The 26,618-nt window shown below is 40.1% G+C and overlaps 1 protein-coding gene and 1 non-coding gene across 2 annotated transcripts in view; both read right to left on the reverse strand.

Annotated features, from left to right (window-relative positions):
* Nucleotides 1-26,618, reverse strand: part of LAMA2 (laminin subunit alpha 2) — a 636,281-nt gene that overhangs the window by 64,281 nt on the left and 545,382 nt on the right. Inside the window, exons 42-44 of the mRNA XM_075554570.1 lie at nucleotides 12,188-12,304; nucleotides 10,449-10,631; nucleotides 5,542-5,696 (exon numbers count right to left, since the gene is read on the reverse strand). Of these exons, the coding sequence (XP_075410685.1) occupies nucleotides 5,542-5,696; nucleotides 10,449-10,631; nucleotides 12,188-12,304 (455 nt within the window). The remainder of the gene's footprint in view (nucleotides 1-5,541; nucleotides 5,697-10,448; nucleotides 10,632-12,187; nucleotides 12,305-26,618) is intronic.
* Nucleotides 6,049-6,212, reverse strand: LOC142453839 (U1 spliceosomal RNA). The gene has a single exon (XR_012785423.1). It is a non-coding gene; the product is annotated as a U1 spliceosomal RNA (small nuclear RNA).

The following is a 26,618-nucleotide window of genomic DNA, read 5'->3' on the forward strand; positions in this document are numbered from 1 at the left end:
CTAGTTCAAATTCAAAAATCCAAAGAGTTCCATTTTTCTTCAATCTGTCAACGATCCCCTAGGCAGGTCCCTTGGAATGCAAATATCCTGAGTACTCCAGAGCACTGAGTGGGGCTTATCTTTCCAGAGCCTTCTTTGTAGGCATGTTCTAACCCCACTTAAACATCAAATTTTAAATGTTTAAGGCAAGTGGACATAGAAGCACTCTGTTTTCATACTTTCAATAATCATTTCTATCAATCATTGTATCAACAATAATAAACAGAAGAAATCATTTTAAACAAAGTAGAATCAGATACTAATCTCAATTCTGAAAACACTCAAGTTCAGTCCTTATTTAGCTTTTCTTATTCCTTATCTATTCTTTTGATACAAAATATCAGATTAGGCCTCTGAAACCATCAAGCCAGAGACAGGCTTTCTATCAGCCATTTTGACCTCTGTCAGTCATTTTCCCTAAACAACATGGTTTCTGAGAAATTTGAGGGGCAATTTCTACCCCTGTGCTCAAAATATACATTAACAAAATTCATTTTCCTCATGTAAAACAGGAACAGCCAAAAACAACAACCAAACAAGATAATCAAAACTTTACCTTCCCATATTCTTTCCAGAAAACAACCCAGTAAACCACATGGATATATCTGATCTCTTGCTAGCCAAAGAAGAAAAACTACCATGAGGTGGAAGTCAAACATGCACTCTCCATCTTTATGATTTGTTTCTCTAGTACCGGACTCTCAAGTTACTATAATGTGTTAGTCCGGGAAGACAAGAGAAACAAATTCATAGACACTCTATGTATATAAGCAAGTACTTTATATGCAAGCGAAATTGAATATTGAGAAAATATCCCAGCTTAGCCCCGATCAAGTCCATAAATCTGTATTAGCCCAGATGTCTGATAATCTATAAATTCCTCTTCAGACTCACAAAACACATGCAATGATGCCGAATGCAGGACAATCACAGGCCGGTGGGTGGAAAGTCCCGTGGATCCAGTGGCAGTGTAAGCAGCTTAGCACTGGCAGGCTTCTCCAGCTCCCTGGCTCTGGCTGCCATCAGCCTGTCTCCATGTGGCTTGTTAACAACAATGTCTTTCAGGGACTCAGCTTTGTCATTTGAGAGTCTTTAAGGGAGTGATACTGTGCCCTGCTTCCATTGAGATAGTTATCTTCTTAGTGTCTCCAAATGAGGTCATCAAGCTATGATCTGATTGACAGGCTGAACATCACCCCTTCACTCTTAATCCTCTCAAATTTACAACAGATTATGTAACTACCACAATGATGGAATGCTCCAAGTATCAGCAATCAGTTTTGTGAAATAACTTGCTCCATCACTCATACCCATTCGTGTATGAAACATGGATTTCCTATTTTGTTCCTGCCCTCTTTGTGTTTGGATTCCCAATCACAGGTACTCCTTTCAGCCACACAAAACTCTTTAGCCACATACAGTATTTATACACTCCTCTGGAAGAAATCTGCATGCATATGCCACTCTCATAAGAAGGTGCATGTTTATGGAAAACATATCTTCTCAGGAAGTTGGGTTCTATCAATCACTGTTATTTCTAATGTGAACCTTAGCAAACCTAAGAATCATGAAGTAGTAGGTATCTCGAAGGCATTTTTCACACTCCATTGCTTATCAGTTAATCACCATGAACAAATTAACCATTATTGAGTACTCCATTATTGTATTTGTTGGATTTCCCCTGCATTTTCTATTCACTCATTCACTTAAAACTACCAGCCGCTCAATAGCAGAGCCAACTAACCAAAAGAAAGCCACATCAAAATCAATGTCTTCTTTTTCTTGGTCATATCCATCTGTATACATTAGGGTCGTATGCAAATTCTCAAGTGCAGTTCCAAAATATATTTGCAAAACAGACAAATGTAGCCTTCAGTTAGCACAAAGCTCATTTGGAAAAAACCCAAAAATGGCTGTCTGCATATTTGTAATTTGTTACACTGTGTAAGGCAGTGTTGTAGCTTCAAATTCTGTAAATGTTTGGAAATAATCTACAAATGCATGGACCATAGTTTCTCTATAGCTATTTATATCTTTCATTAATTTTGTATTCCCCATTTATATATTTACATGTCTGAATTTTATGAGTTGGAGGGGTTATTTACAACATAATTATTTTGGAATGTATCTAGATTTCATTATAAGGAAAAAATAATAAAACATCCAGATATACTGATTTGATGATTAAATAAGAAAACGTGGCTAAAAATGGGATCCACAAAGAATATACTGATATACTACTACTGCTTCTTCAAAGTCAACATTGCAAAATATAGGCGCAGCACATCCTGTTCTTCCTTATTCTTGCCCCTGCCATAACCACCGTTGGGTCTCTTGCTCAGTTTCATTCGCTCCTCTCTAGTCTCTTCCATCTAACGCATAGACTACCTGCAGATTCGTGTTCAAAAAGCACAGCTCTGATTATCCACATTTCACGGTCAATTACTCTCATCTTATCATTGCCAATGAGGCTTATCGCAGATACAATTGTTGCTAAATGGAACTGCTTACCATGCCAGTCAGTGTCTGGCGGCTCTTGGCCAACGAGGCTGCTCTTTCGTGAACTGAGCGCAAAACTCATTTTGCTCAAGCCATTCTCCCTTCTGCAAGTCCTGTCCATCATCGCTCTGCTGTCACAATGCATACTTTAAAGCCTGGCTCAATTTTTTCCTTTTAAGATATCTTTTCATAGCCCCTGGAGGAGTCCCTCCCACCCTCGCCCCCAGATGTCTGTAGCAGTGGTTCGCAACCTTCCTAATGCCGCGACCATTTAATATAGTTGCTCATGTTGTGGAGATTCCCAACCATAAAATTATTTTTGTTGCTACTCCACCACTGTAATTTTGCTACTGTTATGAATCATAATGTCAATATCTGATATGCAGGATGCATTTTCATTGTTACCAATTGAACGTAATTAAAGCATAGTGATTAATAAAAAATGTAATTATATATCATGAAATATTTATTTCTAATTACAAATAAATGATATTTTGTCTTGAAGCATGGTGTAGCATGGGTAACAGTCTTCACACTGGTCCTGTAGATGGGCCTATCTGCATGTGGGTGGGCCAGCCTGGAGACGGATAGAGGAGCGGTGTCTCGGTTCCTAAGACTATTGGAAAGATGTGTTTTCCGATGGTCTTAGGTGACCCCTGTGAAAGGGTTGCTCAACGCCCAAAGGAGTCGTGACCCACAGGTTAAGAACTGCTGGTCTGCAGGCAGCTCTTTCCATATCTCATGCAATATACTACACTATTTACATTATATAAGATTTATTTATGTATATGTTTTAGTTCATGATTGAGGAGACTAGTTGCGTAGTGGTTACACATTGGGCCGATAACCTCAGGTTCAGCAGTTTTAAATCACCGTCACTTGCCGGAAACATATGGAGCTTTCTACTCCCACAGAGTAGCAGTCTTGGAAACCCTTGGGGACAATTCTACCTCTCCCCATTGGGTCCCCATGATTCAGAATGAACTCGACGGCTGTGAGTTTGATTTTTCTGCTATCTTATTTTATGACAGGTAGTCTTAAGGACATGCACATCACTTGTCATTTAGTTGATTTTCAGGAAAAGAAACCATGTGTGTCTGAGTAGCAGTATGCACGATAGGGTTTAAATGCCTGATTTGGGCAATGTAGGTATTCACGCCTTTCATCTGAGCCATGTTGAGGTCCTTCTAGTGTTTTGTGAGCAGCGGGGTCCTTTCCCCATTTCCACCACTCAGGGAGTGTTTTTCTATACTGGCCAAATCTTAACTAAACCACACAGCCAGGACTAGACTTGGTTTTGTTTCATATTTTGCCTCACAGAGGCATACACGGACCACCTGCATACAAGCTGCACGGCCCAGAACAAACAAGGCTTATCTTCTCAGGCCTGATGGATGCCTCTTTTACTCCAATATCCTTTTATTCTGATTGTCTTTGTGATGCTTCTTCCCTCCCCCTGCACTCCCCTTCCCACCTGTTTCCCAGGTTTTTCTCCAGTCGTGAGTTCCATTTCAAGTTTCAGTTTGAACCTACTGTCGTGGCCATCGATATTGGTGTTAGCAATATACACACGGAGAAAAGGATACCTTCTCACGTGGGAATTAGATTCTGGGTTGCTATTACCAAAATCCCCACAAACCTAAATTTATGAGTTTTTCTTTTTTAAAAGCACTTCTGACCATCTTATCTAGCTCTGGGCTTTTGAAGTCAATGGTAATTTTAAGATAAAAGACTTAGGCTTCTAAAAAGGTTTTAAGTTTGATCTTATGACAGAAAATCTGATGTTACTTAGATATGAATGGTGTTAATAGGCAATATAAACTGTATACATTGGCACTTAACATCTGTCTTGATTCACTTAAGATGTTCCTTCTAGAAAGTTTGGTTTTGATTTTAATATTCTTCTAATGAACCCAATAAAGAGAAAAAATTGTGACAAAGCAAAAGCTTCTATGGATGATGTGAAACCCAAAGTCCATTGGCAGCAATCTCCTGGATTAAGCCTCCCAAGAATGCCCTCCATCATAGACCTGGAATACAAACAAGCTTGCCCTTAGACAGAGCGCACTGGAACATGGATTAAGGCTGATGTAGTTAGGTTAAAATTTAACACTTTATCTTAATCTCTTGCTTTGGACTCATATAAAACATATTCTAATATGTATTATTATATAATTTCTTTTGGATTGAGGTTTTGCTGTGTTTCATTTTGTAATTGTTGCTTGGCAGGGTAAGGTGGGGTTCTTTATATGAAACCCAGATAGGTAAATCTATAGAGATTTATTAATCTCTATAAGCCTAAAGAGATTCATAGTTTCTTAGGGTTGTGGCAGAGAAGGTTGGGGCAAATGGGGAGATGGGAGTACAAGAATGAAGACAACGTTCTAAAATTGATTATGTGAAGACTACACAACTCTTTTAACTATGTTTAAACCATTGAAACAAATAGCATGATAATTCTACATCAATAAAACTGTAACAAAAAAGAAAGAAAAGATTCCCACACTTACTTCATATTTTTAAGTATACATTATTTTGAACCTAAATGTTTTTGTTGCTAATTGTGCACTGACAAATGGATATATAACTTTAGTACATATATTGAAGAACAATGGTCCTTCTTTACCCTATTCTAATACAATAATCAGGTTCATCATATCCACGACAGCCCAGTAGTTGCTTGTGCAAGTGTTCCCAGCCTGATAATTAAGCTACTACCATAAAAGGATTAGAAAAGATCTCTGTAGCATTTTATTCATGCAGTAATACATGATAACAGAACTTCATATCTAAAACAATGAATGATGATGATTTTTCCCATGGGACATCTATTGAACTTTCTGAAAGAAATTAACTTGTTTCCCCTCTGAATTACCTTCAAGTTCAAGGAAAAGGGCCAAAAATAAATTAACAGGGTACTTTGGGGGAAAGCATTCCAATGGGGAGAATAACAACCATTATTCTCTGAATTGTTAACTGATACTGAAAATACAAGGAGCTTACCGAATTGGCTTGTTTCCTGGCTTGGTTTATGAGTTCTTTGATCTCAGAAATGTTTTTCTTCAGGTCATCCTCAAGTTCCTTGATGGGTTTGAGTTTATCGATGAGCCGATCAGCCTCCCTTTCAAGAGTTTTCACAGTGGCGTCTGCATCTGCAACTGGATGGAAAAAAAAGGAACACACACACCAGAGACAAGCTTACAGGAGGATTTGCATCCAGCATGCGAGGAGTCAGTTCCTCTTAGCCAAAAAACCAAACAAAGCCAGCATCGCTGAAGCCAAGCTTGTAAAGGCAAATGGGCTCTTGTAGTCGGGATTCAAGCAGACTGGAGGAAATGTTAGAGAACAAGATCAACACTTCGGCAATGTGATCAAGGTAGAAATTAGCTCTGAAACCAGAGACTATGATGAATCTCATTCAACCTTTACTTTCTAGCTTCAACAAAAGAGCTACGCTTTAGAGAACTCCAGTCAGAGCATTAAAAAATAATAAATGAAAGGGGTTTTTTTTAGGGGAGAGTGTGAACGCAGTCCCCCACTACCACAAATCATTCAGTCGACTTTCCCACATTTGGGGAAATCGCAGGGGTCAGTATATCCGGAGTGCAATGGGTGAGCCTCGCCCTGGGAAAACCACCTTCATGATCATGGTGTCTCCCTTGCCAGGTAAGTATGAAAGAGTCTTTTAAAATATCAATGAGTCTGTCCACACCAGAGAAATACTTAAATCCGTAGGATGATACACAATTGATTTGCTTCTTCTTTTTTTTTTTTACTGTCTTTCTCTGCATATGATGAGAAGGACTATCAAAATGTCTTTCATAAAACATTTCAATGTGAAACACACTTAGACTGTGGACAAATCATATATTAATGAACCCTCCACATTGCAGTCTCATTTTACTTTAACAAATAGTTGATGATTTTTCTCTATGGATTACATTGAATCATATGAGACTGCTCTATTTGTAGATCAAGAAAAGGTCAAATATGGTCAATTTCTAAAGTCTCAACCCCCAAATACTTAAAGGCTTTAAGTGATCCATAGATTTTCAGCAGGTAGTGTTTATAGAAGGGCATATGACACATGGGAAACCAATTGTTCTATCTCTGGAATGCTGGCAGTATTATCCAAACTATGTAATTTGTGATTTGATCGAGCATTCTGCCTTCTGTCACTGTGACCCCAGTGAAAAATGAAACTGCCTGTAGCCCAGGGCTACCTGCCCTGCTAGACGATGACTGATCCGTTCCTTGACTGACTTGAACCATGGAGAACGCTCGTCGAGAATGAATCAAATGCACTGAAAGGAAAGGCATTATTATTTTAAAACTAGGTTTTGAATACATTTTTGAAGTCATTTTGATAAAAAATGTTCTTTAAAGGGACATAGGTCTGTGATTAGCCTTAATTAACAGAGTAGATTGACCAAGAACTGAGTATTTTCTTGAAATATAAGTCACCTTCCTAAAAAGTCTTATCAATATCTGTATTATTATTTGAATATTCAACATAAACACTGTCTGCCATTTTTATACTTCTAGTAAATAATTGGTCCATTTTCTTCCACTTTTGAATTTTCTAGTATTACCATAATATTCTACAAGCCATTATAGAATTGGGGGAAGCTTGTTTCAATTTACATTTGCGATAAAGTTAAAAAAAGATTAAGCAAAGTCAATTTAGGATTAGATAAAACCAAATTATCTTTTTTTCTAAAGCTCCCAGAAGTGTGTTCAAAAGCTACAGAATGGACTTTGGATTCGGCTCTTTCTTTCTTTTTTTTTTTTGATGCTCTCTATCTTCTGGAAAGGAATGCTGGTGGAGCTGTGGGTGAGGCTGTCGGCAAGGCTAACCACACTGTTGGCAGTTCCAACCCTCCAGCCACTCCTTGAGAGAAAAAGGTGGCTGTGTGGTCACTTAAGATTTGCAGTCTCAGCAATCGACTCAATAGCAGTGTTTTTAAAATATATCTTCTGAAGCAGTTTAAGTCATATAGAAATTATTTTCCTGAAGGTTGCTTAATATATAATCTGCGATTTTGAGTCTTATGCTTTCCAATTGGGTAGTTTGTTTTTATTTAACCTGCTCAATTGGTGCCACCCTCCCCACTCCAATTACTTGGCAATATAGACTTTTTAATTCCTTCTGTAGATCAATTTAGATAAAATGCTTTTCAAGAAAATATGGATTTTTAAATCAAGTTTATTGTTTTTGTGTCTTTTAATTCTGTAACGGTTTCTTTGACTTAGGCTTTCTTGAAGTAACTATAGCTATTTCTAACTTAAGGAATTGATTGCCCAACATGTTCCTTCCGATGCTTGTCAAGTAATACAATTTCTTTTGTTTTCCATTTATATTTTTTAAGTTTTGATATGCTTTATTTGATTATTAATTTCTAGTATTTGGGATATTTAGTTTTCACACTCCATTGAAAATATGTCATGTTTAATATTTTTACATTCTAGTAGTTGCAAATGTGTTGACCTAATTTTACTCTCCAGGAGGCAGAATGACCAGGTTGTTGTCAGGTACTGCTGGGTCAATTCCCACTCCCTGCAGCCCTCTCTACAACAGGGCAGAACCCTGACTGGGCTGCCCTCCCTCCTCCCAATTGTTATGTTCATGCACATTGTTGCAGCCACTGGGTTAATCCTTCTCTGGCTCAGGGCCTTTCTCTTTTTGCTGTCCCTCTACTTTATTAGCCATCAAGTCCTGTTCTAGGGACTCTTCTCTCTTGCTAACATGCCCAAAGGACTAGTAAGAAAGAGAAACCCCATTGATGTTTATGGCAACAACGTTAACCACATCAATTTTAATCTGACAGCAAAGTAGCCAGATGAACTTCAGTGGCTACATCTACCATCACAAATACATTCATTTAGTTCAACCTGTGGAAGAATTTAGTTACCAACTCTTATATGGATTTCATATAGATACCTCACTAATTTTCACAATACAATTGAAAACATTTTATACCAAATTTATTTTAAAACTACCTACTCTATACAGGAAAATCCATTTTTTTATATTTAAACATTAATAGTGTGACACTGGGAAGAATAGCTATTTAATGTTTAAAGCAACATCAAAACACCATAACATGCACAGCTAAAGATTTTTGCATAGGCCATCCAGGATAAAAGTTAATTAAAATATGCAAATAAACATATACATACTGATTTCTGCAGGTAATTTCACATGGGAAGTAAAACAAAAACAATTAGAATATCAATGACAAAGTACTTTTCTCATAGATACTATAAACTAGTGATGACCCAAAATGGTACTTATTTTAAGACAAATGCCATCAGATAAAGATGTACAAACATGTATCACCTAGCAATGCAATGCTCAAACTATAAAACCCATTAATAAGATAAACAGCAGACCCCGTTTAATTGATTCCTCTTGACTTGATTTGGGATCAAACAAGTTGGAGGTGAGTGCTATAAAAGGTTACTATCTCTTAATAATCAATCTGCAGTTGATTGAAATGATATATTAAAATATGTAAACGATAGTGAGATTTACATTAAAAACTTATTTTCATTAATTTTTGAAGAAAATATGGTGACTTGGCATGTATCAGAGCCAATTAATCTAATGGAATTTTTGACTGATGGGAAAGGCTCAGAGATTACATACAGAAAAATAAACCTCAAGCATTTCTATCTTGCCTTCTTCCTTAAAGATATGTTAAGAAATGAAACCTTCCTATCCACGGCTCTGAAGTCCAGATTGTCTTGAAGGGGCCATCAATTGTATTTATCATGGCACAGCATTCTGAGCGTTTGATCTGAGTCTAGGGTGCTGGAACCAGTGTGTGCTTCCCTGTCTGACAGATTCTCGATTCTCAACAGGTAATGTCAATAGTAATGACATATTTTGTTATTGCACCCTGCAATACTGATACTCAATTACAATGTTGGCATCCTCTTGAAAGTGACAGAGTCCAGCTACCCAAGTGCTTCCTTTGGGGAAGCAATGTATCAGGAGAATGATTTCTCATTTGTTAGGATAGAAAACGTGCATTTATGACTCCCCCATGTTTTTCTCCTATAGTTCACCAATAGTTGGGATTACATTAAGTTTATCCATATTTTCTGAGAATTTATTTTCAACAATCCCCATTAAGTCACAAGAATTTATGCAATAGGATAAAAGTTGTATTTGTAAACTAGATGAATGCCTCATTTTTAATTTCCTGGAAATATTAAATAATAGAAACCTATATAATAGCATATCATGATTTAAGATAATTGAATGCATTTCATGTTGTTACCCTTTCTCCTGAAAGAGGAGCCCTAGTGATACAATGGTTAAGGTGTAGGCTGCTAACTCACAGGTCCAAAGCTTGAATCTACCAGCCCTCTCTAGTAGAGAAGCTGTCATGACTGTCCCTGTCAACATCACAGGCTGGAAAACCTAGAAGGGCAATTCTACACAGCTTTATAGGGTCAGTGCCGATCAGAAAGAACTCAGCAGCACGCAGCAAACACCCTTTACTGGCTTGTTCCAGTAGACCTGCTAATGGGACCTCTTTTTATCTTGAAACTTCACAAAATCTGAGGCCGCAATTTCCCAAAGTCCACCTATCTGAGGGTATTCAAGAATTGAAAACTCGTTGGCAGCATCATCACACCAAATACGATGCAGGCTTTCTGGATTCCCAATTGTCCTTATGAAACAATATTTAAGTGCAAGATGCCCTGGTGGGATCTGGGTGACCTGGGCCTTGGTGTCAACTCTGTAGGACACTCAATTCCCGAGTTGAGTCCATAAAGCAAGGAAGGCAGATGACCCCGGCACCTGGGCAAGCTCCGGCACTACCATTTATGGCTCTGAGAGTACTATTAGTGATGTGAAGAAATAAATGACATAGACAAAGTGGAAAAGGAGATCTTACTGTTCTTGGCAGGCTCCTGCACCACAGCATTTGTTTTGGCTACACTGTCTGCCAGCTCATTGTAATCTTTCCTCAGGCCATCCAGGTTCTGGTGGAGGTCCTTAATCTCAGCCAGCACATCCTTTGCTATGTCGTTGGTGTCTCTTGCTTTGTCCTTAACAGCTTGCAGTTTTGCGGCTGTATCTGTCAGCAGCACCACAGTGGAGAAACGATACAAAGGTTCTTGATTAGTAGCAGAATCCTTGCTTGTCAAAGGAAGGCTGGGGCTGGCAGACCTCAGGGACACATGGACCAAGGTAAAAGGCTGAGCCCGCCTCATTGGCTTGTAGCAAATGAAGTGATTTTTAGGTAAGCGCCATGTTTCTCAAGGAGCTCTGCTATGAATACCTGGCTAGCTCTTAAGACAGCAAAGTGATGTTCAAAATATTCATTGAATAGGGATAGGTTGAGATTTGCAATGGATTATATTAAAGAGACATACTTTCCACATGGGCCATATAAGTATAAAATCCAAATGCATTGCCACTGAGTTGATCCCGATTCATGCCAGCCCTATTGGGAAAAGTCGAACTGCCCAAGAGACTGTTCCAGGTTGTCATCTTGGAAGCAGCCTTCCACATCTTTCTCCCAAGGTGTGGCTAGTGGGCTCAAACCACTGACCTTCTGGTGACAAGCCACGAGTTTTACCACTGTGTCTCCAGGGCTCATTATAAGCTATAAAATTACATCACCACTTGAACTTGGTTAAAGAATTAACTTGCATGTCCAGGAAGAGGGACATAAAGTTCTTCGATTAGAAAAAGACTCCGTTGGGTTTGTTATAGAGAGCATGTGCTTATGCTTCATGCTTTTTCTCAGCATTGGTGATTTTTTATATAGTTCACGAAATAGTACTGAACAAGGGGCATGAAAACAGAGATTGTTACTCATGGTTTTAAAAATATTTTAAAATGTAAAAGTGATTTCGATTTTACATTCTTCTGGGTTGTGCCTATACCAAACTGAAAGCCATCAAGTCATAGCGACTCTTTAGGACAGGGTAGAACTGCCCCTGTGAGTTTCCAAGACTGTAACTCTGTATGGGAGTAGAAAGCCCTTTCTCTCTCTCATAAAGCAGCTGGTGGTTTCAAATGGCTGATCTTGCTGTTAGCAATCCAAAGGCATACCACTGTACCGCGCACACTCGTTACTGGGATGTATGAATCTATGGATGTGTCTCTTTGACTAATTCTGAGTGTGGGAGGATTATGTTATCTCTGAAGACTGTAGGGGAGGAGTCCTCTGTCTCTGCTTCTGGTGGCCTCAGTCCTCAGCTTGCAGCTGCAGCAACACCTAACGGTTTCACTACTTACTTGACCATCTTTCTCTCTGCTACTGTTTGTATCTCCTCTCTCCTTTGAGAGCCATGCAACTCATACTGGCTTTAGACCCATCCTACTCTGGCATGACTTCATGTTAACTGACCACAGTTTCTAAGAACCCACATCTAAGCCAGGGCAGGTTCACAGATACTGGGGGTGGGGGGTATTAGGATTTCAATTTTAGCGAATTGGGTGGTGGTGATGGGATGCATGTATAGTATTATACATAGGCAAATAAGCATGGCACATCAGGAAGAAACCCAATATCTACTCTCCTGACATCGGTACAAATATAGTGTTGAACAAAACAGTAAAAGTCACAGGATTCTTCAGAAGTTCCAGTCAACCGACCAAGTTTTCCAAGTTCTCACTACTTACCACTTGGAATGGCTGCCAGCATTCCTATAGTGTTGTTCAAAGCTTTTAGTAGATCCTCATTTCTACCATCAGCACTTTCTATCCTGTTTGATAGGCCATTCAGTTCATCAGCATTGTCTGCATACAGAAAAACAAAAATAAAACAGGATACACAATATATCAAATTGTAATGATCTGTGAGTTGGTATCTGAATATTTGATTTTAGTTTGGTATCATACGAGGTTTATAAAAAGCAAGAACATTAATTTACTTCCTTTAATTCACTGGCACTTATCCAAGTGCACTTCAAGTTATAACAGAAAATGTGTTTTTATATGATCATTTGACACTTCAATATGTTCAAAAGTTAGGCTTCTTTTTTGATATCTGATCTTGAACTGGCTTAAATTGATGGTGGGTGATAGAGAAAAACAGTTCCCAAGAAGCAATCCTTCTATGCATTTAAAATGATGCTCCCCAGACAACATTTCCACGACACTTGACTTAAAGTATAGTGCCAAAATGGATGAGCGGACGAGTTTTTTTTTTTAATTTCCAGTTAGATTTGATTGTTAAACAGAATCTCCAAAATCCAGGGCTTCAAAATGAATTGAAATGGTTCAATCATGGCCGATGTGAATGCAGACATGAGGCTACCATATACATGATGCCTAGTGAACACGTTTCTGGTGAGCTGAGTTTCCAAGGAGGAAGCGGGCAGGGGTCTAACACTGACATGGCAGCTGCTACATGGACAAATGCAAAGTGGCTCGGTCAGCTGCCCTCCCTGAGTGGGCCAGGTTTCAAATCTGGTTGCTAAGAGTTTTTTGGTTGTTATGCAAGGAGTTAGCCTCTTATTTCCATTGGCCATTCCTGAATTTCTTCAAACTGGTTTGAAGCCCCATTGGAAACATATAAAAATGAAATAAATGGGAAAGAAGCTTTCAGCATATTTCGGGGGCGGGGGGTGGGAAGAGATCATTTCCTATATTTAAAAATAAACTGACTTTCAATGGACCTTATCTTAGCTTATCTTCCTTTTAGTGTACTTCCATCAACAATCAAAAATTATCATTTGCTAGAGATAATTGGAGTGGTAGCTTCCAGCTACTTCTTCCTAGTTTTTAGTTTCCCTCCAGCTTGAGGCGGGTTTATAGTGTATGATTAGCTACAACGTTGTGACTATAACAATACAAAGAGTAAGCGTTATGAGACCATCTAGGAAAAGAAAAATAAATATCCGATCTGCTGATACAAGAATGTGTGTTTAGCAATCCCACTTAAGTGGCATCAGAACCGCAACTGCACCTTAAGGGGGAAATGGAAGTCATCTGTCCTCTTTTTGCTTACGTCATTTGTTGGTCAATAACCGGAGGGAACGACAGATGTAAAATCGATTCTTCTCACACAAAAAAGTTGAACTCTCCCAACTGGATGAAAGCAGGCCATCCTTTGGATTTAAGCAGCTATTGTAGCATAGTGTTTGTTCCCCGGAGACGCACATGTTGATTTTCTCATTGTTGCTGCTGCTGTCGTCAGGTGTCTTTGAGTCGGTGCTGACTCACAGTGACCCGAAGTACAACAGAACAACACACTGCTGGGCCCGCTCCCTCCTCCTGGTTCTTCTTATATTTGAGGCCCTTGTTGCAGCCGCCGTGTTGATCCACTGTGCTCATTAGCAACACAGAAAGGTAAAGTATAAATAAAAGGCAGCGTCGCCAAGTACCAAGCAGACGTCAGGAAGGGCAGTGAAGGGAGTGCCCAGACAGTGGGAGGGCTGGGGCGACATAACCGTGGCCAGTCGGTTGTTACTGTGTGTGTGCTCTGCACTAGCTTAGGGACTGTCAGTTTAGGTTAGCAGACCAATGCGTAAACCACCACGCCACTCTCACAGCCACTCAATAGAGTTTGCACCGTTGCCGCTGCCATTTTACACTGGACTTTATTTAAGGTTACAGAATTTAAGTCATTCCCCAAAGATTACGTGGTTGGCAAATGTCAGAGCGAGGGTTTAAGTCCAGGCAGTTTTTATTTTAGAGATTATGCTTGATTATATCTTCTTGTGCTGGTTACAATGTTTGCTCTGTGCATATATTCCTGTCCTCTGATTTAAAACCCTTGAGAACAGATGCTGCCTTGGGAAGAGTGCTCTTGCTCTCACTCCCTGGTCCTCCGAGCAAACAGACGGAGCGTGGAGAGGCAGTGATCCCGTGTTCACCTGCTAACCAAAAGACCAGGGGTCTGAACCACTGTGAGAAACGCTGTTATCTGTTTCTAAGATTTACAGCCTTGGAAACCCCTTGGGAAGTTCTGCTCTGTCCTGCAGGAGCCCCAGGAGTTAGAATGGACTCAGTGGAAATTTGTTTTGTTTTGCTTTATTTGTGGTTTTGAAGAGAGAACACAACACGAGAGAGAGAGAGAGAGAGAGAGAGAGAGAGAGAGAGAGAGAGAGAGAGAGAGAGAGAGAGAGAGAGAGAGAGAACTGCTCACATAATGGAGCCGGCCTAGTCTGCATGTGGTTGACAGCTGACCCTTTCGCAGGACGGCCTTGTTGAGTCGCTGTGCGGCCACGGGCGGCTGGAGAATGGTGCTGCCCTTCAGTGACTCCCTTATGGGAAGAATGGAAAAGGGAAAGGAAGCCAGGCGGAAGATTCTTAACCGTCAGTGTTCCAGATGGGGAAAAAAAGAGTGGTTGAACATATCAATTAGTGGCCCGCTCTAGTCTACATAACGGGTATCACAGACCAACCGACTTCGCCACTAGGTTACTGTAGAAAGCGTAAGCAGAAAGCAAGACTCAGTAGAAAGATAAACACATCCCAGTGTTTACAAAGGAGTGGGTTATGTGTTGGACTGTTAAACACCAGGTTAGCGGTTCAGAACTGCCATCTGCTCCTTTGGAGAAAGAGGAGGCTTTCTATGCCAGTAAAAACCTGTAGTCTGCAAAACCCATAGGTGCAGTTGCATTCTGTCCTGTGGGATCACTATGAGTCGGATGCACTTGATGGAAGTGCATACAGCAACCGTAGTATCTGCTTCAAAGTTCCAAACAAAAGACCAGCCGCGTAGAAAAACAAGGGACAACATATCCCAGCAAAGCGTGGCTCAGAAAAATCAATGTGTTCATTTCAGTCACTAGTATTAGGAATATTTTCAATTCTAGTGCTTTCCAATTAATTAGTCTTCTTCCTCTGTCAGTCAATCACAATTCACCTCTCTTATTCTATTTGTGTTGTTTTCACTGTTTGTGGGAAAATAAAATCTTTAGGCAGTTTACCACAAGTTAACTTTCTGAAATTAGCTGCTCTGAGTATGACTGTTACATGTGTAGATATTCTGAGAGAATAGTTATCATGAAAGGGAGGGATGCTCTTTTGATTTAACTGGGAAGTATTCATCAATTAAGTAAATAGAACTGTACAAATTTCATTTCTTAGTTTCTTGATTGAATTTGATTTCTTAAATAATGAAGCATTCAAAATGATCCAGCAGGCAAGTTATTCATGTCCAGTGAAAAAAATCATTAATTTAAAGGGCATCATGGGTTTGTACTATTTCTTGAATCCTAATAGAAGATATTGGCTACACAATCAGGCCAATTATTCAGAAGAAAGATTGGCCTGAAGAGCATTTTACCGCTTTCCTTCAAATTCCAAAGCAGTCATTTTGATCCTCTGCTTTCTGTACTAGAATGTCAAAATGTTTTTATTCTGACCCCAATCCTATTCCTCTATTTCAGCCACTTTGCTCTAATTTGTTCTTAATTTATCCTTTTTTGCACCCTGATCTCATTTTTCCCCTGTTATCAGTCTGTGATCCACAAGGTCAGCAGTTCAAAACCACCAGTCCCTCCTCAGGAGAAAAAAAGGTGGCAGCAGGTAGGGACTTTACAGTCCCGGAAACTCGCAGGGGCAGTTTTACCCTTCCTGATAGGTTTGGTGTGAGTAGGTATCAACTCAATGACAGGGAATTTAAAGTAGCTTCAGGAACTTCTCAAAGGCAGTCTAAATGTTTATAAGCGTTGGCAATAGACTCAGATGAGTCGCAGTTGTGCAGAGAATTGCTAAGTTTTAAGTGAGAACCTAGAACTGAAATAACAACGAAGACCCAGAAAAATAATCAGGACGAGGTTGGTTTTAAATTAGAAGCCATATGCAGCAGAACCTATGACCAAAAGATAAAGAAGAATGCATATGGTCTGGTTAGTGTTGTGATATAATCAAAGAACCATCGTGATGGATAGAAAAAGCCCAGCTCCATCCTTACACATTTCAGAGACCCTCTGCCCGAGTTATCATCTGTGCCATCGGACTTGCCTTTCCTTTCTCACTCAGCTCTCGGACCCAGTAGCCGCAACCAAGACTTTTCCTTTTCTCTAAATATCAAAGCCAGCAAATTCCATAGTTCTCTCTCCATCTACCTCATACAAACACAGCCTCTTGGGCTATCCTTTGCCTTCCTTCTACAGTCTGGAAGGTAAAAATCCAGGACTGGGTTTGAGAAAGACAAGGTTCCTAAGGGAAGGGAAGGAAGAGAGAGAGGAATGTGTACAGACTTTGGACATTTCTGACTTCATGTCACCTCCTTTTGTCACATGGCCATTAAACTACACAAGATAGACACAGCACAATGCAAACCACTGGACAGATTTCAAAGTCACTGTGATGAATAATAAAGTTTATTTGTTAACCAGTTTCCTGATACTGAAAAGTGAATTAGAATTTAGATAAATTGGAACTGGTAACGCTGAACTATTTATATAAGATATGCATACCAAGGTCATTTCTTTGATCATTAATAAAATATAGGGTTTTTTTTTACAAATAGCATGAAATGGTCTTGCTAATAGATTAATGATCCTGTACATTATTTTCATAAACACACTATACTACTTATTTTAAAACATGTTGCTGCTGTATATTTCTATTTCTGATCTGATCACATGGAAACTTCATCTAGCTAAGTATTGGTTTGGGTTTCATATTACTTGGAACTTAAATCCAAACTATTTCCTGATATATCAGAAGAGATATGCAAATTTAGCTCTTACAATTTAACTGATAAAATATTGTCCTTCTCGGGATTAGAGTAATGAGTCACCATGTGGCAACCAGAGCATAAAAGCAGAAAGCACTACAAATTAGTAAGAAATGATCCCAGGCTTAAAATGGAATGAAGAATATGAAAGAATTCCTCCTTTCAAGATTTATTGGTAGAAAAATTACTAACGGCCTATAACTTCAATATCTTATTACTGTGTTTCACTTTGGTTCCAATGGTCCTTCTGAATCAGGGGATAGGGCAATATTTGAAGGCTTTAATTATCAATCCTGAAACAAGTCTGGGATAGGCATAGGATCCTCATGAAATCATTTTGTTGAAATTGACTTTCAGCTTTATTAATGAGTGATTCTTTGCTTCTTTCAGGTATTCATCCAATCACTTATTCATGTATCAATGATTTATTAGGATCATGATCAATAATATGCTACCTTCTGATCTCTATCAGAGGAAGCCTAAAGTTTCAAAAATATCAACTTTAGAGGCAGACTGATTTGAGCTGATCTCTGGACTTCACTAATTCTAGCACTGTTACAGCACAGACTGTAACTAGTTCTTCCTTTTCTCTGAACCTTATCTTTCTAATATTTGGGACTAACCATGCCAACCACAAAGGAAAGACGTAAGGGAGATAGAAGATATATGTGCAACTTCTTAGAGTCCGTTGCATGATATTTGGAGCAAGATGTAGGAGATCCTCTCCATACAGTTAGGCACTCAGATGCTCACCAAAGAGCTGGTCATTTATCTTCAAACAGAGATGCCCTAGAGGAAGGACTGGGTGATCCACTTCTGTCAGATCAGCCGTTGACAAGCGTATGGGGCACCACTACATTCCGAGACATCCGGTGCTACCATAACCCAGAATGGACCGTTATCCCAACTACATGACTGACTCGCCTGTCTAGTCTTGTCTCCCAAATTGCCTCAGTAATTTGTCTTAAGTAATTAAAACAGTAGAATCAAAGCACAAATCTTCCTCAGTATTAAGTATTTGCAGTAAAATAAGGCACAGAGTTTTAAAGCAGAACAGTATTAGAAGATTTCCAATAAAACTGGTGGCCATTTGTCTCAGTCTCTTTCCAGCCTGTCTCTCCTGAAAGGCACACATTTTAAACTCTAGTAGCATTTCCTGCAGGAATACATCTTTCTATATGCTAACACAAGCTTAGGCTGCTAATTGATGTTTTAAATTTATAGCCCATGGTGTCTTTGTACTAATGGAAGAATATTTAGCTTTCTTATCTGCTTAATCATTTACCTGTGTGGAGTAATGTGGGAGGGGGGAGCATGGAGGGAGGGGAAAAATGAGGAGCTGATACCCAGGACTCAAGTAGACAGCAAATTATTTCATTGCTACTTCATCACTGTAATTTTGCTACTGTTATTAATTGGGGGATCCCTGTGAAAGGGTTGTTTGACCCCCACAGGGGTAGCTACCCACAGGTTGAGACCACTGCCCTATAGGGTCATCATGAATCAGCATCAATTGTATGGCAATGAGTTTAGTTTTTTATCAATAGAGTTGATTTTTAAGTTAAATCAGTGCAAACATTCCAGATTTCCCTTATTCACTGTTCATATCATTATACAAAGATTGTCTGAGGTCAAGCCAAGCTGCGAATCATGATCTTTTGGTTCTGGTATACACATACCATATATATATTCTTCTGAGGGTGGTTTAAACCAATTATCAATGAGGTAGACTTCCAATTTGAAATGTGGGATGGGAAAGCCAATATAAAACCCACAAATATTCAATTCTTGAAAAGTTTTCATGTAATCTACATACGTTGACTATTATTAGACTAATTAGTATATAGTCACTGTCTCATTTTTTTCCCATCCAGTTTCTAAGGAGATCATTTTGAGAGAGACACCATCTGTGTGACCTTTCCGACTGAACATGGGCGTCCGGAGGAAGAGTGCTGCGTTGCTGGTGACAACAGAATCAGATGCCAGAAAGACCGCTGGCCGGGGCCTCCTGCAGCCTGCTTGCTGGAAGGCCCAGTGTGCCCTTGAGCCTCACCAACGTCAGCATGGCCTTCATAGTAGTGAAAGTTTTTGTGTGTTTAGTTGTTTGTAAAGCAAGCACGACTTGCTTTCACTTTCAGACATTTTGCTCCCTTGCTCCAGACTCCTGCCTCTGACTTGCCTAGCCCCACCTCCAGTTCTTTGGATTGGAGTTTAGCACCTGGCCAGTTGCACCAGCTTCTGTGGCCTGTGGGTGAGGAGGGATCTCCAGACAGAAGTCCCCCCTCCTCCACCACATGACCTTCAGACCTTGTGAGCTCATGGCCGAGGACTGTGCAACCCTGAGATGGGATGGAACGCATCAAGGGGAGGAGTGGCATTGACACGAAGGATGCCGGAGTGGTCTAGCGGTTTAGCAAAATCAGACATCTGGGACATCTTTATGTCCATCTTTCTGAGACTAGTCTTCAGTCCACTTTGTAAAAGACATTAATTTTGCAGATACAATTTCACTCCAGTTGTCTTACTATACTTTTTCATCTACTGGGATAGTCCTTAATCTACTAACAGTGGGATTTCTCAAGAATCTGGCCCTGCAGTTGAGCTCCCTGGGATCACTAGAGGAGAGAGGGGCAACTGCACCAGGTATAGAAGCAGGCCACATCTGGACGACTGTTCCTGCCCCAGGAGTTGGGTTGGTTTCATACGCTTCTTACGCCCAGTCTTCGCACTCTTTTAAATCCTTCAGATTCTCTATATTATGTTGGCAATCCTTGACTTTAGTGACAGTGATGAGGGATAACATCCCGTTTTTAAATTTTTTCTACAAATCTAGCCTTTTTCCTGATGTAATTCCGGTGCTCCCAATTCTCCAGCGGCTGCCGCACATGAAGGCTGTCTCTGCTAGCTGATGACTTATATTTCACAAATATGCACAGTTGGGCTGTTTGGTCACGGGAGCTTCTGGCATCACGTCATCAGGCCCAAGCTTTCCAGGGAGCTCAGCTACTGAGGAAATTTACCTTGATCCCAAAGGTCTGATTTGACCTTGACTGAGATGGGCCCAGTGCTTTACAGACCCTCAGAACTTTTAGCATCCTTTCCCTCTCCTGCTCCTCTCACCAGCGCTTGTAGGAGAAACTCTCAGCAAGCGGCAAGTGGCTTGTGAAATGAGTAACCAAATGAGTGGAAATGGAAACCCATCTTTCATCCCCATCGGAGAAGATTTAATGCTGGACTCCAGTCCCCCTGTCTTGTTTGTTGTGTACATTACTTTTAAAATCAATTCAGTTGTAATGCCTTGAAGACAACTATTCTCGGGCTTCCCACAGGCTCACACCCTTATCTCTCTGTCTCAAACGTAGTATATTGATCTCTCGTTTAGATGCACTTGCTTGCATACATGTCTCTCTTAAATTCTGATTAGCAACACAAACAAAACCGGAAAGAGCTTTCCAGCGGCACCCTTTATTATCTTTCTTTCCGCAGACAGACTGTTGTCCTTTGCCAGCATGACACACAGATCTTTCTGGAAACTCTTCGTCCTGTACTCTGCCCCCGTCTGATGGCGAGTTATGGAACAGATCGCCAAAGAAAATCTTCCCCTGCTGTCCATGGTTACCTCCACATTGTCACTTTCCATTTTTCCTCCTACGTGCGGTCCAGCTTAGCTTGACCACTTGGGCTTTCTCCGTTCATATCCCAAAGAGAAAATAAACTCTCTTTAGTAAGAACCAGTGATTTCATCAACAGTAAACACCATTGCTTTGTTCTCCAGGCTAAGGCAAGTAAATCAGGGAACTCTGGTTTGACTTTGTCTATTTAGTACATTGTTAGCTGACAGTGGATCCGATTGTATTTTCCTTTTAGAGTCTGCTTTTGGAAATGCTACATAATTGACCATTATTTAGCATAATTAATTTGCCACATAATTAATAAAAATGGTCCAAATGAGACTTGCAAAGGTATGTATCTCTAATAATAAAATTATAGTTAATCAAATTTAACTCTTACATCATACATTTGTTTACCAACATTTGTATTCCTGTTTATTCTCTTTTTCTAGTAAAAACTAAGAACAGAATCTCAACAGATTAATATTTCCAAGTGCATTACACAAATGATCACAGATCCTTCTGGAGTAAAAGGTTGTGCTTGGAAAACAGTAGTATTGAAGCAACGTGTAGATTGGCCAAGGAAGAATGTGTGGAGTAATGTTTGATACTGTTCTGTGTGATGGGCATGATTCTGTCATGTGATCTACAAATTCAGTATGCTAGGCTTGGGAATATCTCTGCTGTCATGAGAGTGCAATCTGTTTTACAGAAAGAGCACTCATTTGTTCCTAAGCACTAATTCTGGACAAAAGCAAAAATTAGGAGCAAGTTAAGAAATAAATAGAATTTTAAAAGTTATGCTAATAAGCTAGAATCAAACCCCCAACCACTGAATTGATTCTGACCCTGTAACACTGAGTAAAACTGCTCCCTATGGCTTATGAGGCTATACATCTCCACAGGAACAAATAGCCTCATATGGAGGGCCTGGTGGGTTTGAACAACCAACTCCGCAGTTTGCAGCTCAAAGCATAACATTTGTGCTATCCGGGATCCATATATTTATATGTAAATGTCAGGCGGATTAAAACCAGGCGGAGAGAGAGATTAAATATAGAGTCTAATTTTAAAATCGTAGTATCCTCAGTCTTCTAATATATTATTCTATACTTCATTCCTTACCTTTACACATTTCATGATAACTTCAACTGGCTATTTTATTGATAAAAATTTTTTATGTGTCTACACAGTAGTATTAATTCACCTAGTGGCATTCATTCGTCTTCTAATTCTTTCCATCATCAATTTCAGCCAAGCTTCATATCCATCAGCAAAATGATTTTCATCTCCACAGACAAGTGCAATGTGGACTGGCTTCAGATCTCAGCCTTACACAAGGACAAATTTACCTTTAGCAGATGTATATTCAAAAATTAAAAAGCAAGACAAATAGCTTCTGGCAAGTTGAGACTCCCTCAAGGCAGGACAGCATGACAGTGGCAGGGAGCAGCACTAAGTCATTTGTGACTAAGCTGATGAACTAAGCGAACTGGACTGAATTGAACCAAGCAAAGATTGAGAAATATGGAGGGCATATCAGCCCACCATTTTTATTCCTTCTAACTCCAGGCACCAGAGAAAGAGAAATGACTAAATCTCTATTTTAATAGCTGCTGTCAAGAGTTCTGCTCTGTAGGGCCTATTTCAGCAGTTCCTGGTGGTAATATATGGCATTTTCCTGATTAACAGCCATTTTATAACTTGGGTAATTGGCCACAAATCAGGGAAATGTCATAATGTAGCAAGAAAACATTCCAATCTCCATCATAGCCTTGGCTTGGCTTTCTGGAGGAATTATTACCTGAGGAGTTTGTGGGTTTTCATTACATTAAATAATGCACTACCTGGAGTACAAAACAAGACGTTTAAATGAAGGAACATTTCTGCTTCCTGGTCCTTTCTACCATGGACACCATTAGATTTATTAGTTTCTTGGAAAAATCCCTAAAATTGCAATTCTTCCTTTATCTTTCCAAGAGTAGTATTTTTGAGGGGAAATAGAAGCAAGTAAAGGGATGTGGATAGGCGAGGGGAGTAAGGTACTCAGCCTATGTGTGAACGGGACACCTCAGAATTCAATAGTCACCATAAAAATATCTACGGGGAATATTTTTTAAAATCCAACTGAATGTAACAATTCCATGATGAAAATTATATCAGCTGTTTCTAAAACACAGCACAAATAAAGACTCTGACCAGGATGACTCACTTCAGGGTCCTCCTCCATTTCTTTGTTTTAAATCATTTTATTGGGGGCTCGTACAGCTCTGATCACAATCCATACATCCAGCCATGTGGTGAGCGAACTTGGACATTTGTTGCCTTCATCATTTTCAAAACATTCTCTTTCCACTTGAGCCCCTGCTATCGACTCCTCATTTGTTCCCCTCCCTCGCTCATGGACCCTTGGTAATTTATAAATTATTATTATTTTTTCATGTCTTACACTGACTGAGGTCTCCTTTCACCCCCTTTTCTCTTGTCACTCTTCCCAGCAGGGGGTTATACATAGATCATTGTGATCGCTTTCCCCCTCCCCCCTCTCCTCCTGGTACTGCTATTCTCAGTATTGGTCCTGAGGCGTTTATCTGTCCTAGATTCCCTGTGTTTCCAGCTCTTGTCTGTATCCATGTACATGCTCTGGTCTAGCCAGATTGTAAGGCAGAATTGGGCTCATGATAGTGGGTGTGGGGTGGGGGAAGCATTAAAGAACTAGAGGAAAGTTGTCTGTTTCGTCGGTGCTATACTGCACCCTGACTAGCTCATCTCTTCCTTGTGATCCTTCTGTAAGGGGATGTCTAACTGTCTACAGATGGACTTTGGGTCTCTACCCCATGCACCCCCTCATTCACATGGATAGGATTTTTTTGTTCTGGGTTTTTGATGCCTGACACCTGATCCCTTCGACACCTCATGATCACACAGGTTGGTGTGCCTCTTCCATGTGGGCTTTGTTGCATCTCCGATAGACGGCTGCTTGTTTATCTTTAAGTCTTTAAGAGCCTAGACTCTATATCTTTTGATAGCCAGGCACTATCAACTTTCTTCACCACATTTGCGTATGCATCCATTTGTCTTCAGTGATCATGTTGGGAGGCTGGGCATCACAGAATGCCAGGTTATTAGACCAAAGTGTCCTTGCATGAGGGAAGACTTGAGTGGAGGCCCGATGTCCATCTTCTACCTTAGTACTTAACATATAACTATAAGTATATAGATCTATTTCCCTATCATTATATGTAAATATATTTAAATATATCTATGACTGTATTTAGACATCTATAAATGCCCATTTGCCTCCTATTTCTTTCCTCTATTTCCTTTTACTTTCCTCTTTTCCCACTATCATGTCTTGCCTTCATTTGAGTTTCAGTGATTCCTCTGGGTTACATTGCCCTTGATCAAACCCTACCAGGCATCCGACACCCTCCTTACCATGGATTTTGGATCACTTGTTGTTCCCTTGTCCCTGGGTTTGTTAACACCCACTTCCTTTCCCCCACTTCCCCCTCTCCTGAGTCCCCCTGGAATCTTCAGTCCTATTGTCTTCTCCTCTGGATTGTTTATCCCACCTATCTTATCCAGATAGACATGCAGAGACAATAATAAGCACAAAAACAAGACAGAGCAAAAGAAAAACAAAACAGCAGCAACAACAACAAAAAGAGGCCCCCCTCCAGTTCTTATCCTTTTGCAAGGGCTTCCACCAGGAAGGTGGCTGTTAGGAGCACCCACAGTGACTCTGTGTGACCGAGAAGAACTGCTGCACGAGGTTGCCATTCTGTGATCTTTAAGAATCTTGGTGGCACAGTGAATAAGCACTCAGCTATTAAGACAGAGGCTGCAGTTTGAACCCTGAATTGTTCCATGAGAGAAATGCATGGCAGCCTGCTTCCACGGCTTTTGAAACCCCATGGAGCAGTTGTCTTCTGCGCTATAAGGTTTCAGTGAAGACTGAGCTTACTGGGTGGCATGAACAACACACATTTTTATGGAAAACATCATCAGGTTTTTCTGCTGTGGAGCAACTGGATAAATTTTAACTGCTAACCATTTAGTCAATAGCCAAGTGGGATAGGAAGGAGTGACCACAACACAAGTGACCACAATTCCCCCATTCAATGGGGAGCAAATTTTTGGCTTTAAAGTCACTCTTTGTGTTATGCTTACAACTACTTCTTAGGTAGAATTATAAAGAGAGTCTTACTTCACTTATCATAAATACACTCACCCACTCTCACTGCCCTCCAGTTAATGCCAACCCATGGTGACCCTGTGGCAGGGTAAAACTGCCCCTGTACATTTCTGATAGTGTAACTGTTTACAGGAGTAAAAAGTTCCTTCTTTCTCCCATGGAGTGGGTTTCGAACTGCAGACCTTGGGATCACAGCCTAACTGTTGCATAACTCCTATGCTACCAGGGTTCCCCCACACAATCCCGAGCATTTTCCTCTCAAGAGTGCCATCTATAATGGAGGCAGACATCGTAATTTCATATCGTTTGTTATTGGAGACCAAAGACTATTAAAGCATGCCAAAGACAAATAATTGTTAAGACTTCTTCACTTCCTAAGATAAGTAAAGGTCAATATCCTTCTTTTAGGTAAAGAAGCAATATATAAATGCTCATACTATATATATAAAGTTTATATAATATATTATATAAGGTTATATATAAATTTATGTACATATTATATACAAAGTTATATAATTTATATTTATATGTATTGCTATAAAATTATAATTTTATATAGGTGATTAATTTGAGTTAGTCACTATATACTAGAACTACAGAATGAAAAAGGCTTTTATCTCTAATGTCATTAAGACAGAAACATAAATCCATGCTGGTTTGGCAAGTGTGTCTGAAATGTGTTCAGAGAGCCCTAGAGCAAACCCAGTTCTGCTGTGCTGATTCCAGTTCCTAGTGACTCTAAGCAGGGCTTCTTACCCCTCTTCTACTCTAGTCCCCCTTTCACCCAGGAAATCCGCGAAGTGGGTAAGCACTTTCAGAGACCCCTCACATTCCTTACCCATTGGATTCTGAATTAATCTTTGGTCAGCATGTGCTCAAAAACCTTTGTCTGTTGCCAAATTGGTCACACACCCCACACTCAGTTACACGACCACACACGTGATCACAACCTACAGCTTGAGGAGGTTTCCTAGGCCAGAGACCTGCCCATAAGTTTTCAAGATTGTGATTGTTAGGGAACCCAACTGGCACCTGTTTCTCCCACGGAGTGGCTGATGGGCTGGCTGCTGGGTGCCTCGCCTCACCGCTGCACCACCAGGACTTCCTAGGCACGGAGTGCAGCGCATAGGAAATGGGCAGAGCCTTCGAGATCCTGGAGAAGATTTCATTTGAAATAAATCTTAAAATCTAATAGAAGGGAGTAAGATTAAGAAAAAAGGAAATGAAGCATTCCATGGGAAAAACGTCATACCACACAAACAGGGGCTTGCAGGGGTGGGAAAGGAGCCCTGCTAGTGTAGTGCTTGTGCACTGGGCTGCTAATGTCAAGGTCGTCAAACAGTAGCCACTCTGAAGGAGAACGCCAAGGCTTTCTAGTCCCATAAAAAGTTAGTCTTGGAAACTCAGAGAGGCAATCTGACCCTGTCCTGTAGGGGGCGATGAACTGGAATTGACTTGATGACAGTGAGTGGTTTTGAGTTCCATGGAGGATAAAATGGAAGGGTTATGAAAGTTAGGTAAGGATAAAGAGACGGGTGAGAAAGCGATGAGGGACGAGACCGGAGAGAGAAATAAGGTGATATTAGATACGAAAACATGTACATG

This window comes from Tenrec ecaudatus, chromosome 7 (genome assembly GCF_050624435.1).
Source record: "Tenrec ecaudatus isolate mTenEca1 chromosome 7, mTenEca1.hap1, whole genome shotgun sequence".
NCBI lineage: Eukaryota > Metazoa > Chordata > Mammalia > Afrosoricida > Tenrecidae > Tenrec > Tenrec ecaudatus.